At 31.7% G+C, this 15,401-nt stretch overlaps 1 protein-coding gene across 13 annotated transcripts in view; it reads left to right on the forward strand.

Annotated features, from left to right (window-relative positions):
- NBEA (neurobeachin) overlaps positions 1–15,401 on the forward strand; it is a 671,317-nt gene that overhangs the window by 160,334 nt on the left and 495,582 nt on the right. For all 13 annotated transcript variants that reach the window (XM_070240236.1, XM_070240226.1, XM_070240227.1 and 10 more), the window contains exons 14-17: positions 2,511–2,590; positions 3,305–3,367; positions 3,464–3,561; positions 7,320–7,412. In XM_070240236.1, coding sequence (XP_070096337.1) covers positions 2,511–2,590; positions 3,305–3,367; positions 3,464–3,561; positions 7,320–7,412 — 334 coding nt within the window. The remainder of the gene's footprint in view (positions 1–2,510; positions 2,591–3,304; positions 3,368–3,463; positions 3,562–7,319; positions 7,413–15,401) is intronic.

The following is a 15,401-nucleotide window of genomic DNA, read 5'->3' on the forward strand; positions in this document are numbered from 1 at the left end:
GATTAGTGGTTACCAGAGGGGAAGGCAGTTGGGGGAGTGGGTGAAAGGAGTAAAGGGGCACATTATATGGTGACAGATAAAAATTAGACTGTTGATGGTGAGCACGATGCAGTCTATACCAATTACTGATAAATAGTAATGTTCTGAAATTTCTCAATGTTATAAACCATTATGACCTCAATAAAATAATAATAATAAAAAATGTTAATGCTCTGCCATATAGCCAGAATTACTAGTCTTGTATATTTTTCCACCTCTTTTTCTCTGTTCATGCAAACACGTACTTTCACATTCATATACATAGGTGCTTCATGTTATAGGTGTTTCAAAGATTTCTTTTGAATACATCAGAAACAGAAAATGGTATTATACATGTAAATGTATAATGAACCTTTTATAAACATCACTAAGTTTAAGCAATAGAACATTACCGTAATCCTGTGTGTACCTATCTTTGGTCACGTCTTTCTCACATTCCGATTCATAGAGATAACCCCGTCCTCAATTTTATGTTTATTATGCGTTTTCTTTACTTGAGGGCTTATTATTTTTTATTATACTTTATTCCTTTGCTATTTATGTATGTATTCCTAAATAGTTGATTGTTTAGCTTCTGTATTTTACATAATGGTATCATTTGTGATTTGTTTTGTCACTCAGTTTTATGTTTTTAAGATAAATCTATTTGTTTTACTTTGTAAAATATGGGTTCATATCATACATATACACAAAACTCACACATGAGTATATGTTTTTCTGCAACATGCTGTTTACATTGTGCAGTATATGACAATAGTAATTATAGATGACATTTACTGACTGCTTACAATTAAAATGTACCAGGCACTATTCTCATTCCTTTGCATATATTAATTCATTTAATCCTCACAAAACATCTGATGACATAAGCCCTATTATTATCCTCATCCTAATAATAAAAGAAAAAACTGATGCACAAAGATAGTATAAAACTTTTCTAATTTAATTAAGTGATGGCAGAATTATAAATAATAGTAAAGAAGTTATGTCTAAGATAATGGCCATCTCTACTGGGATGGAGTCGGGGATACCGTCAGGATGGGGAATGTGGCTCACAGATGACGACTGGGTAGGGTGAGGGCTTTAGTATGCTGGAGTAGGCTGGTACCACAACCAATTATTAAGTATTCAGAGATATTATGAGCTGGTTGTTAAACCACTGGTAGCTTGAACTTGAAATCACTTATGGTGGGAGAATTTATGTAAAAGAAATCAGAAATCTGCAAATGATATGAATCAGGACCTCACCCTTCTACTCTGTGCAGTTCCTTTACCTGCACACCAGTGGTTGATGGGTTTCCCTGCCAGGCTGCTGTCAATATTCAGTTTCTTGACCTAAAAAGTGGTTATACAGGTGTTTATTTTATAATTCATTAAGTCACACATTTTATCTTCTGTAATGTATGCTATATTTCACAATGAAAAAGATTTAAAAAACCTAATACCAACTGTTGGTATGGAGGGAAAGGGTACTTTGTACACTTTTAACAGGAGTGGAGCAAAAAATGTGGAGGGCAGAGTCTGGAAAATAGGAAAAAGATTTCATTCTCAAGAGTAGATGAAATGGATTGTTTGAGTGATAATTTGTTTTGAGATGTAGTAATCTGCATGTGAATATTGTTGAGTTATTAAGCAGCTGTTATAAATTATACATAATGGGATTGTAGTTTTAAAATTTGTAGAGAAGCTGTATAAATCCTGGTTGCTTCAAGAAAGTCTTGATGTTTAAAGACTTTCGTGGTTCTAGTTACATTTTTAAAGGTATAGTTTCATTATTGTGTATCATATTTATTACATATATCACTGCATATTCTCATTGTTATTGATAATTAAATATTTTCAGTTAATTTCTTTGAAATTCAGATGTTATGATGGATTGGATATATATTATACTTTGTTCATTTATTGACTCAGAAGCATTTATTCAGAGTTCACTATAATACGTATTTGGTATGTAGAAGTAACGTGGAACAAAAAAGCTGCAAAACAAGTAATTACAATAGAGTGTCACCTTTCTGTGCTTTATTATATAATATATGGGGTGGAAATGAAGATGACCTTTAAATGAAGACAGATTTAATATGAGGATGGAAGAAATATTGGGAAAACTTGGATTTGAGGGGGAAAAGGGAACTACAAAGTTAATAAATGTAGGGAAAAGTATCCATATAAATACTTGATTGTACATTTATCAATGGATAGTAATATATTATAGTTTTTTAAAAAGTAATTCTTTCTTCCAAATTTGATGTTTACTGAATAATTTGAAATTGCCAAAAATGTGAAAATTAATATTTAGCTTCTTTGATATTATTGAAATTATATAGCATTAATACTAATAAATACTGTAATTATAATAAATATAATTTAAAGAATTCCATAGTATCCCAACATAATTTCATTAAGCTTATTGAATATCATGAGGATTTTTTTCCCCCATTTTTTTCCTCTCGTTTTCTGTTTTATTCTAGATGGTCCCCGGCCATCACAAAAGGAAATTATATCACTACGGGCATTTATGCTACTTTTTCTGAAACAGCTCATACTAAAGGTAAAAGAATTTTACATAATTCAAAATTGAAATATATTAGTTGAGAAGAAATTTTTGGCATAGTTTAAAATCATTGTTGTAAAATTAGTAGTAACTACCTTTAATTCATGAATTGCTTTCAAAATTCTGTAAATCTTAGTATTAACTTTTGTTGAACTTCATTGTTTATTAAATACTCTTTGTGATTGTCCACACTAAAGGATATAACAGAAGTGGACAAGGAACATATGCATAAGAATTGAGCGTAAAGATTTTACTCTATAAAATGATCTGTGTTCTTGTATAAGAAGGCTTACATTACGTATTTTATCAAAGTAGGATTTTTAAAAGATTCAGATAAAGACAAATGGAAAACAAAGGTAAAATACATAGCAATTGGTATTGTAATCTTGCAGTAATTTGCATTACTTTAAGAAAAGAATAAATGGTTAGAAAATAGTGATATAAATGCATTTAGATGATCAAAATATACTAACTTTTGATAGTAAAGATCAATCATATATTAGCAACTTGAAAAGAATAGATACAATTTTCTAAATATTTATTTAACTTGAAGTAATACAGCCTGTGAATTATGAAGTAGTTAGATATTTTAATTAAAATATCACTACTTTTAAGTTCTTATTTTCTTTTAAATGATCATTTTGATGCCTGTCTTAATATTAAAGCTTTAATCTTAGATTTAAATTAAGTAATAATTTTTTTTTAAATTAGGATCGAGGGGTCAAGGAAGATGAACTTCAGAGTATATTAAATTATCTACTTACAATGCATGAGGTAGGACATGGTTTGGGTCTTCTATTTTAATTATTTTATTCAAAGCATTAGAGTAAAATTTTAACTAAATAAATATTGGTGGTCCTTATTATGCAGGATGAAAATATTCATGATGTGTTACAGTTACTAGTGGCTTTAATGTCAGAACACCCAGCCTCAATGATACCAGCATTTGATCAAAGAAATGGAATAAGGTATGATTATAATATTAGTATTATTAATAGACTTTAATTGAGTACAATTGTGCTTCCTACAATAACCTCTATTTTATGAACTTTTGAATAAATATAGCAAAATCTTATACATAAGAAGGGAATAAATGGACAGAGCTGCTATTAATCTTCTAGTATTCAAGGAAACATGTAGTGTATAAAAAATGGGTCTCAGATCTCAACAAGAGTAATTAAATTGTTGTTGCTATTGTAAAGATATTTCAGGTAGTGGGAAGAGCAAATTTTTTTGCAAGAAGACAAGAAAAAGCATGGTGTATTTCAGCAAAAGAGAGCACAAGAAAATTATATGAGTTTAGGCTCTAGAGCTAGATAGTGGCCAGATTTGGAAGGTTCATATAATGGTAAGTTTAGGTTATATTCTGTTAGTGATGAAAGGTAAAGAATTTTGAATGGGGAAGTGATTTACTCAGATTTCCGTTTTATTAGGTTTATAATCAGCAGTGTAGAAAATGAGTTGGAAGGGGACAGTACTGATCCAGCGAGATCAGTAGAGAGATTATTTTATTCATCAGTGTTAGGGATGTTGAGCTGGGGCATTGGTGGTCACGGTGGGAATAACAGAAAGATGTTTGCAGCAAGAGGCCAAACCAGGAGAATTTGAAAACTAGCTTTAGTTTTGGTGATTGTAAAGTAATTATGTAAATAAGTGAAGCATATTTTCTTGATTAGTATTCTCATGAATTTAAACCTATAACCTAACCCCTTAAGGATTCTCTCTCTTTATTTTTCTGGAGTCTGTTACTAAAATGAACAAGGAATCTAGGTTATGTCCTGTGCAACTCAGTGAACTTCCACAGGTTATAAAAAGAGACTGGAAATAGTATGTCAATAACTGTCAAGGGATTTTGTTAGTATTTCTTTTGCTTGGCCATTTGTATCAGCAAATAACAACTTTCTACACTTGAAGGACTCCTTTTCAAATCAGAGGAGCAATCATTTAATTTCTATATGGATATCCAACTTCTGACATCACTATTACATATAAGTTTACAGTCCATGGGATTGCTCATCTTTTATGGATCCTTTAGAGGATTATACATTTAATTATTAACAACTACAAATATTTTCTTACTATGATATTGAACTGTGTGAAGCTTCTGATACTTAACTAATTTTACCAAAAATGGCAATTTCATGTGGTTCAACATAATAATATAATTACACTCATTCTTTTTAAATTATATTTAGAGTGAACACTTAGTATCCTTGACCTTAGATCCTAGTATCTGCTTTATTTTTGTTATCTTAACTGATTAATTAAGTGAATTAATTGAAAGTATTCTTATCAGCCTTGTGGATGATACCAACCTTAGATTGGTTATTGCTGTGAAATGCAGCAATAGAATTCTGCATTATTTTGACACACTGGAAATACGATCTTACAAAAGAGAGTGCTATTTGGTATGATCTTTAGGGGACTGAAATAGTACTTTAAATGTATGATATGAAAGGATTGATTAGGCATAATGAATACAAAGGCCTGCTTGCTCATGGTTAACACCAGCTGAATATGTCACATTCTGACCAGTATTTTCAAAACAAAGATGGAAAATTCGCTACTTCGATGTTTCCACTTCAAAAAAGTGTGGAGTATGTAGGCTCTGGCTTAAAAGATAGAAAAAGTAGGGTTATTAGCAAACATTTAAAAGTCTGTACCCTAGAAAATAGGTACCAAAGGGTAACAGTTTTCTATGAAATGTTTTCTGGGGAAAATTTTGATTGGTTATAATTCATACGTATGAAATAAACACAAAGAATAAACTTAATTTAATTCTGGTAATATTTTAACTGGACTTAAGAAACACCTTGTGATAATACAACACTGAACTGAATAGCTAAAAATGTGGTATTTTTATATCTGAAAGTCTTTGAAGAAAAGAATAGATAACTGCTTGTCTCACATAGTTTAGATAATTTTCTGGCTGAATATAGTAAGTTTGAGCAGATGAATTAGGATTCACCTATCTTATTATATTACAAGTAAGCATTCATTAACTGATTTGTCAATAATTTTCCTATTCATACTCTATTGCAGTCCCGTGTCTGTATCTTGTTTTGTAAGAAATGCTTGTCTAATTGTGAATAAGATCCTACATAGTGTAGATGTGTGATGGCCCTAGATGTTTTCATGTTTCAAATGTCAACTATAATTTCTCTTGATTCAGGGTGGATCTTATTCTTTCCCTCCAACTCAAAGTTATTTCTGGAGAATAGGAATTCTGTGGGAGTTTCTCATTCCATGTCTGCCTATGGTCATGTTTTTAGGCTGTGAGCTTTTACTGTAGTTCTCAAGATTATTTTTGCCATTGAATGTTCTTTCTTATGATTTCCTGAATATTTCTTTTTTGACATCTATAACTTTCCTATTCTTAAACTTCCTATTCTTGTACTTTCCTATTCCTGTACTTGTCTTCTTTCGTTACTGATCTTGGTCCTTAAAAGTTCTGAAAATAGATTTCACTGTCAATGCATATTCATTTAGGAACTTGAGGCTTTTGAAAAAAATCATCTTCCAAAGGAAATAACTTTCATAGTCTGTTCTTCAGAGAGTAGTGCAAAAAAAGAAGCAATATCAACACTATATTATTTTCTTTTTAAATAGTATAAGCTACTATTAAACATAAAATAGATGTCATTAACTTTGTTATTCGTTCCCCTTTGTTAATGTCACTGAAATGATATGAAAATTATACTGCATCTTCTATTACGAGGTTTTGTTTAGCCTAGATTACTTCACCTTCAACATATAAAATGACATTTTATTTTTTAAAAAATATATTTAATATAATAAAGCACGTTTTAATTTTATATTGTCACCGCTGCAACCCTTAGAGAATCTTGTTAAATTCTAGAATTAGTTGCAAAAGAATACAGTTATTACTGCCCTCTTCTACCTTATAGAAAAAATATTTACTTTTATTTTTTGGAAAAAATGGCATAAAATTTCCAGAGTATCTGTCAATATTATAATAAATGTGACCCTGCTCTTATGTAGTATTTGAAGTGACTGTATAGATTAGGTTAGGTTATGTGTTAGTAGAGACTTTTTTGCTCCAAGTAACAGAAAATGTCTCAAACCAATTTAAGTAAAAAGAGAATAATGTGTTTGTTATAGAAATCTCTTTAGTGTAGGAACCAGCAATTGGAAAGCTATCAGGAAAGAAGTTTGCATTCTCTGCCACATCCTGTATAGCATCTTTATTCTTCCTTCTGTATATAAACTCACCTATGTGAAAAAAACAGGGCTGTCCTATAGTTTCTATTTTGATTAATTTCCTAATTCAAGAGCCCAACGAAGACTGAATATTGTTTCTTAGATCTCATACCAGATTTTCAGAAAAGAAAAATAATTGGGCAGGTATCTACCTGTGGTTCAGGTAGCCATAACAAAGAAAAAAAGGTCATCAAGTATAAATGTTGGAGGCAATTCTAATAAAAGAGGAAATATGGCTTAAGTAAGCATGTATCTTAAAATTAAGAATTTTTGCTCAGTGTGCTGGGAGGCAATACTTATAAACAAGCAATCACATTGCCCTTTTGAGTATATATTTGAAAGCCAGGTTTAAAGAAAATTGTGCTGATTTTTAATTTTTCCAAAGAATTTAAAATCCTGAGAAGCATTTTATATTTTATATATAATTTATTGGTAAAGTATACAGTGCTTATATTTTTTAATATTTATAAGTGCTTAAAAGATTATTTCTTTCTATACTTTTTAGAGTAATCTACAAATTATTGGCTTCAAAAAGTGAAAGTATTTGGGTTCAAGCTCTGAAGGTTCTGGGATACTTTCTGAAGCATTTAGGTCACAAGTAAGTTGAAATTTTCATAATGAATTGTAGAAATATCTACTGAAATTGTATTTTTACCAGTTTTGTATCTAATGTAACATATGAATATGACTGGAATAATCTTACAGTGGAAAATAATAGCTTCCTGTGGTAAAAGTTGTAAAAATATTTTATAGAAGAATGTTTTGTTAATAGTAGATTATAGAACAAAATCACATTTAAATAATATAGTTTATTATTTGCTTGCTGACAAGATTATTGTTCATTTTCAGGATGTGATAAAATATTTCATCAAATAAAATAAAAGACATATGGATATGATTTCAGTGAAACTTTATTGACACAGGGAATATACCATGTATATAGAGGTCTCCCTGAGAGCTGCTCTTTTGTTTACATGCTAAGTCAGTATTTTATCATTTGTTTTCTTTTCTGACACTGAGGCTTATTGGTTACTTTTGTGATTTGAAGATCCTAGAATATCTCTTTTTTTTCTCCCAGAGGCCAAAACTCAAATACTTTTCAAAATCATCTGCTGGTATAATGGGTATTTTTCATACTGTGTTTTCCAGTGCATGAATATTCTTGTTTACATCCATTTTCTATATATATAATGAACCCAAGAAAGTAGTATTGTCCTTTAGTATTGCTAAGTGGGGTTCCTCTCAGGACCTCAGTATTGCCAATTCTTTTTGATGTTGCAGTTTACCAAGACTTTGTTGATAACAGTAGTGAAAACTGCACAAAATCCAGATAGAACACTCTCATATGCTAAATAATGTAGAAGAGTAGATATTATTTGCATTTTGGTACCAAATCATTAGTCAAGTAAGGGAGAATAGAGATATTATAGATATTGGGAATAGTTCCACAAAGCCAAGAGTGTACAAAAGATTTACGCATATATGAGGAACTGTGAGTCTACTAGGTGATAGAATATTGGGAAACAGAAGCATATGTACTTTTAATATTAAGAGATAAGGATCTTTCAACTTTGATAAAGGAAAAGAACTTGTCTAGAAAAATAATAAAAGATTTGAGCCCTAGATGCAACCTCTTAAAAATTGTCAAGAAAACACATTTAAAAATGTAGAAACATGGAAGAGGCTGACCCAGTGGCATGGTGGTTAAGTTGACACCCTCCACTTTGGTGGCCCAGGGTTTACAGGTTCGGATCCCAGGTGCAGACCTAGCACTGCTTGTCAGGCCATGCTGTGACAGCATCTCACATAAAATAGAGGAAGATTGTCACAGATGTGCCAGTCTTCCTCATACACACAAAAAAGCTCAGTGACAGTCTTCCTCATACACACACACAAAAATATATATAGAAAAATCAAAAAGATAAGCAAAGCTAATCAGTAGATGAAGAATACTCGCTGGAAAAATATTACTATGGAGTATAATAATTGTGATTAAAACTTTTACCATGAGTTAAAAAAGTAAGAAATAAATGAATTGCTTCTAATGAAGGACGACTACTAAACAGAATTTCAAGAACTGGGAAGAAATGGTAGGATAACATCGAAGTGTTAAATCATGAGCCAATAAAACTTTTGCAAAACACTGGAGGAAAAAAACTATCACACAAATAAAAATGAAATTAGAAGAAGCTCAAAGGAAGATAAACTCTGTGGATAGCATAGTAAGATACACAGAAGATAAAAATGAAAACAAAGCAAATAATATGTATGGATGAAAATATGAGTTAAGGAGGATTTAAGAGAAAATGATTGATATAGAAGGCACAGAAGTTCCAACAGTGGCATAAATGGAGTTTCCAAATAAGAAAAGCAAAATGATTTAACTGACTAAATATTTAAAACTATAAGCCAGTGAGGTCCTCATATACGATTCTGCCATCCATTTTAAAAGGGTGCATACTGTGTACCCGGGAAAATTTTCCTGAAAGGGTCAGCAGGAAAGTATACTATTGGATTTAAATATAAGTAAAAAATCCTTTGTTCAGCAGTGCACAAATAAGGGGAAAAATTGAGTCTGGCCTTAGACTTTTCTACAGCAACCTTCAATACAAAAACTGTAGAACAACCACAGATATTCAAGTGAAGAAACTGGGAGCCAAAGTATCTTTTAAGTGAAAAATGTGCTACCAAACAATTTTTAACCAGTGAAGGGACTGCTTTTTCTGAATAATTTTTGAGAAAATTTCTGGGGGAGGAAGTTGAGCCAATTGGTATTGCCTGGACAGACTACAGCTAAGGACTACTGGTAAACACTGAATTAATTTAACACTAAAACTAAGACTAAAACAAATGTTTGGGTTAGAGTACCAGATGAGAATTTACTTTTTATGTGCCCTAGTAAGGTAGAAATGCTACAATTATAATCAATTGGGAAAGGATTAATGAAAGAAAGAAAGTGGACTAAGTCTAAAGAGTGAAAGGATATCCATGTAAGCTGACAAATGAAATATTAGAAATATAGGCCTATTGACTAAAATTTGATGATATAGGAGAGAGGAAAAATTAAGAGTAAATATGTTGATTTTATTATTGCTCATAGTAAGGAAATATTCTTTCTAAACACGTAAAAGATATCTTAATCCTTTACAGTTACAAAGATAAGCAGTTCAACAAAATTGTGATGCTTTCAAGATAATTGAAGAACTATACGAATAAAACTAAGAACATTATATGGAAGTCTTAAAAAAATCTATAAAAATCATGAAGCATAACATAAAATATGACATATCTAACACCAAACATATCTGCCAAAAAATAAATGTAAAAGTTTTTGCAAATCACCTATTAGAAGAAAAAAAATCAAAATTGATCACAGTAGTAAAACCCAGTTCTATATACAAGAAACATACTAAAAAAAGCAAAGTGATTTACAAAAGCTGAAAATAAAAGGATGAGAAAAGGTATACCACAAATACAAATAAAAAAAGCAGAAGTCATGATCTTAATATTGGACAAATTATAAGCCAAAAAGCAATAAACAGTATTAGAAAGGATACTTTATAATATTAAAGGGTGAAACTTTTATGAAATAAAAATTACAGGAGAAATAGACAGTCACTAATAGTTTAAAACATTAAAACAAGCTTTAATTCACCTCAGTTCATAAGAAGTTGAGGGGAAAAGTAATCTAAATAATAAGGTAAATCTGATTAATATAGTTTGAACTCAGTACCATGTTAATAAAGAATATAACTTTAAGTGCCCATGGAGTATTCATGAAAATTTGACCTGGTGTAGAAGGCATCAAAGAAAAATTCCAAAATGCGGAAGAAAAAAGGAACAGATTGTCTTTTAATATGCAGTAAAATTAGAAGATAGGAACAAAATTATAAACCAAAGATTCTTCTACCTAGAAATTTAAAATTTATTAAACAACTTTTTTGTCAAAGAGAAAATGTGCACTGAAATTGCGGAGTTTTTAGAAAACAACTTCAAAAAACCTATAGGATACAGTTAAAGAAGTGCTTAGGTGAATATCCAAACCGTAGGTCAATAAAAAATGAAATACAGAAATAAAGAATTAAAATGTAAAAGTTAGAAAAAGAATAACCAAATAAATGGAAGTAATTAATAAATAGAAAAGTAGGAATTGATTTAGAAGACAGAAAATCATTTAAAAAGCTGATTTTTAAAAATCATGATAGAAATGGATATCATCATTAAGCAACTCAGGAAAGGGCAAAATATGAATGTACAAAGTAAATGATAATTTCCATAACTAACAGAGAAACTGAGAAAATTAAAGGAATAGTACATGATAACTTTGTACAACTTTCCCTAGAAATTGACAAGATAACCCAGTAGAAAAATAGGCAAAGGATATGAATGGTCAGCTTATAAAGGAAAATACACATGACATATAAACATTTGAAAGGAGCTGAATTATGCTTGTAATAAAGGAAGTATAGTCTGAAACTAAAGATGCCATTTTTTCACATATTAGATTGACAGAATTCTCAAAATCAATACTCTGTTAGCAAGGTTGTGGGGAGAGCAAGCACCCTCACACATTGCTACCTGGAGCATAAATTGGTATAACCCCATGTGGAATACAATTTATTAATTTTGATCAATGTTTGTCAAAATTACAAATACGTATACTTTTCAACCCAGCAGTTCATCATTGGTACACACGTGAAATGACAGCTATTTAGAGTTATTCGTAGTTGTATTGTTTATTGATGCTAAAGCTTAGAAAAAAAATCTTGAATTTCTTGTTAAATAAATTATGGTTCATTTATTAAATGGAATTCTATGCAGTTATAAAACAAAACCAATGAGATAACTCTCTGTATACAGATATCACAACTGTATTGTTAAATGATTAAAAATAAATAGATGGGTATGTATTGGATGTTGTTTTTGTATAAAAAAGAGAATATAAGAGTATAGTACTTTGTATATCAGCAGTGAGAAATACCTAATAGAAGTCGTAAGAGACAAGAAATCAAGAACAATGGCTCCTGGGGGCAGGCCCCGTGGCCGAGTGGTTAAGTTCATGTGATCGGCTTCAGTGGTCCAGGCTTTCACCCATTCAAATCCTGGGCGCGGACACGGCACCGCTCATCAAGCCATGCTGAGGTGGCGTCCCACATGTCACAACTAGAAGGACCCACGATTAAAAATACAGAACTATGTACTGGGGGGCTTTGGGGAGAAAAAGGAAAAATAAAATCTTGAAAAAAATAAAAATAAATAAGTGATAAAATATCACCATTAAAAAAATAGAACAATGGCTCCTAATGGAGAGTTGGTGGACATGAAGGTGGATGTGGGTCATTTTAATATTTTAACCATGTGAATGTTACCTATTGAAACAATTTTTCAACAAAAACATTGTTAAAAAACTAGAAATATTAAAAATAACAAGTAGCTTAAAATCTTGGAAAAATTTTTACTAATTCTATTACTAATGTAGTTAGATTGAATAAAATCAGTGACTGATTAGTTAAAATGAAGAGTTCTCAGTTGGAGCAATGATGGAGCAAAAGGACTGAGGCTAACACTGAAATTAATTGTTTACTTAACTACTTAACTACACAAAGAGTTAAGTCTAAATGATTCCTATCAATATGTTATTCAAAATTTGAAACAGAAATAAAACATAAAATTGCTAAGAGGAAAGAGGTGTCATTGTTTATAGATGGTTTGATTATGTACCTAAAAACTAAGAGAATCATCTTTAAAACTTTAAAACTTTTGAGATATCACCCAAACTCAGCATCTCGTTTGTGTATGAAGGAATTGTTGTCTGGTAGTGAATCTGACTTGGGTCCATGGATGAAGCTAAACTGAAGTCTGCGTGGGTTGGTCCCTTCTAATACCTAGTTTATAATTTCTGTCAAGTACTTGGAATACAGGTTGCAAGATAATCCATACACTTTAATTGTCAGCTGAACTAGAGATGGGTTTGACAGCTATCATCTATCACTAAAATTGAGAAATCTGTTCCAAATAATATATGAATCTACTCCCCTCTCCTGAAGATGAAACTTAAATCTCCTTCCTTTGCGTGTGAGATGGACTTACTGGCTCACTTCCATAGAATTGTGAAACCCGGCAGTGTTTTTCACTATTAAGGTTAACATCACTAGTCATGTGTCATGTTGATATCATGTACTTCCTGATATGATATGATGAGAAGGGCACTTCATCTTGTGGTATTCTTAAAAAAAACAACCTTAGTCTAATTACGAGAAAGCCTTGTACCTCCCCAAATTGAGGGACATTCTAAAAAATATTTGACCAATACTCTTCAAAACTGTTAATGGTCGTAAAAAACAAGGAACTGCTAGAGAACAGAGAAGATTAAGGAGATATGACAACTAAATGAAAGGTGGTATTCTAGATTGGATCCTGAATAGAAAGAGGCTGTTAAGGAAAACTGGTGAAATCTGAATAAAGTCTGTAGTTTTGTTAATCATATTGTACCTATGTTGATTTCTTAGTTTTGACAGTTGTACCATGGTTAGGTAAGATGTTAACACATGAGGCAACTGGGTGAATAGTATATGAGAACTCTGTACTGTCTTTTCAACTTTCCTGTAAATCTTAAAACTTTCCCCAAAAAAGATATAAAATTGAGAAACCTAACTTGGATATATGCTTAAGTAGAAAGCCAAACTGTTTCTTTATGGAGGTGGCCTGACTACAGTAATCCTCAGAACAGAATTCTAACAGATAGTTCAAATAGATGATCAAAATGGCCTAGTACTGTACCATAATACAGCTATGATAATTTTAGCTTATAAAAATTTTAAAGCACATGTTATTGAATGTTCACTACGGAAATAAAAATTCTCAACCAAGATTGTCTAATGTCTTAACTTAAAACATTATCAATTCTGGGTGAATTCTCCAAGATAATCACACTATAAAATGTACTGTTGGTAGTTAAATGAATCAAATTGCTGTATATTGTTGTTATTTATAGGCCTGTTATATGTTGACAGTTGTTTAACCGAATGGCTTCTTTGCTTTTTGGACTATTTGAAATTAGTCCAGTTTTTCTGTCAGAGCTAATTGTCTGTTAACAAAAAGTAGTGATGTGGATTCAGGCACTATGGCAGTTGGAAAGAAGTTTCCTTCTCATCTACTCTCAATTCCAAGCTATTTGGCTCTCTTCAGCCAAATGTTGGTTCCTATGTGTACCAGGTACAAATGAGACTTGGTGTTATATTGGCGTACCATCAGAGAAAACAAGACAACTGATGAGGAGTTTTCTCTTCTATGGGAATGACATTCAACTGAAGAACTATGTTAGAGGCCTAAGGTAAAGACCAGAGAGCAGCACATCTTGGGTATTCTTTTTTCTCAGAGATCTCTGCCTCCCAGTCTCTCTCCTCTCCTCCACCCTCCCACCTCAGAGGAATAGTAACAATGGCTTTATGTAAGCGACCACCAGAAGGCCAAGAGGTATCTGAAACGATGGGATGAATCTTCCCTGTCCTTGAACTTGTGGAAGTATAGGGCTACTGGACTGCTAGGATGCTGGCTCCAGGACTTACATTATACAAGTCAGTGTGCTTAGGGGGATCTTTCCCTTACAAAACCTGTGAGAATCCCATCATGTAAAATTCACAGCCATGAGATCTGACCACAAGTGTGTGAAAATGAAAAATAACAACTCATTGAAGGGGCCTAGCAGCCAGAGATGGGAGATAAGACAGAATCATCAAACTGTATATTCAGTGAAGTAGAACTAGTGGTGGAGGCTATGGTGGAACCTTTGGATTTTATTTTTAAAAAGAGCATTTGAGATTCAAGTAGAATCAAAGGTGATATTCTCCATTGGCTCATGATTTTTTTCCTTATTCACTCAAATTAGTGGACCAGAAGATTTCAAAGCATGGACCAAAAATATAAAGTGAGAGAAGAGATAAAGGCATAGAAAATAGGAGACTAATAAGAATTCTTGGAGGAGAAAAATAATGGGTAAAACAAGATATCCTGACTCAGTGTGTGCTACTAAAAACTTAGAAATGTTGGATAAAATATAACGTAAATCCTTTCAGATGTACAGCTGGATACACAAAAGTAAGGGAAATGCTCATATACCACAAATAAAAATCAAGCATAATGGAAGACATAATTCTTAAGAAACAGGATGATGTTGAAACAAACCATTCAGCTTTTTAAAAAAATAGTCAAAAGTAACTTCTGGAAATGAAAAGATGGTACCTAAAATTAACAACTCCATGTACGTGTTAAACAGATTAGATAAAACTTAAGAAAGAATTGGTGAACTGGATGATAGAAATGAAGATGTTACCTAGAATGCAGCACCAAGAGACAAAGATGACAAATAAGAAAGGAGGTTAAGGATATGGTAAAAGAATGAAAGATTTCATAGAATAAAATACCTAGGAATAAATTTAAATCTTTCACCAAGGAGGTGAAAGATCTGTGTACTGAAAACTGTAAGACATTGATGAAAAAAATTGAAGTGGTATTGGGAAAACTGGACCTCTATCTTACACCATGTGCAGAAATTAACTCAAAATGGATTAAAGACTTGAGCTAAGTC

This window comes from Equus caballus, chromosome 17 (assembly GCF_041296265.1).
Source record: "Equus caballus isolate H_3958 breed thoroughbred chromosome 17, TB-T2T, whole genome shotgun sequence".
Lineage (NCBI taxonomy): Eukaryota > Metazoa > Chordata > Mammalia > Perissodactyla > Equidae > Equus > Equus caballus.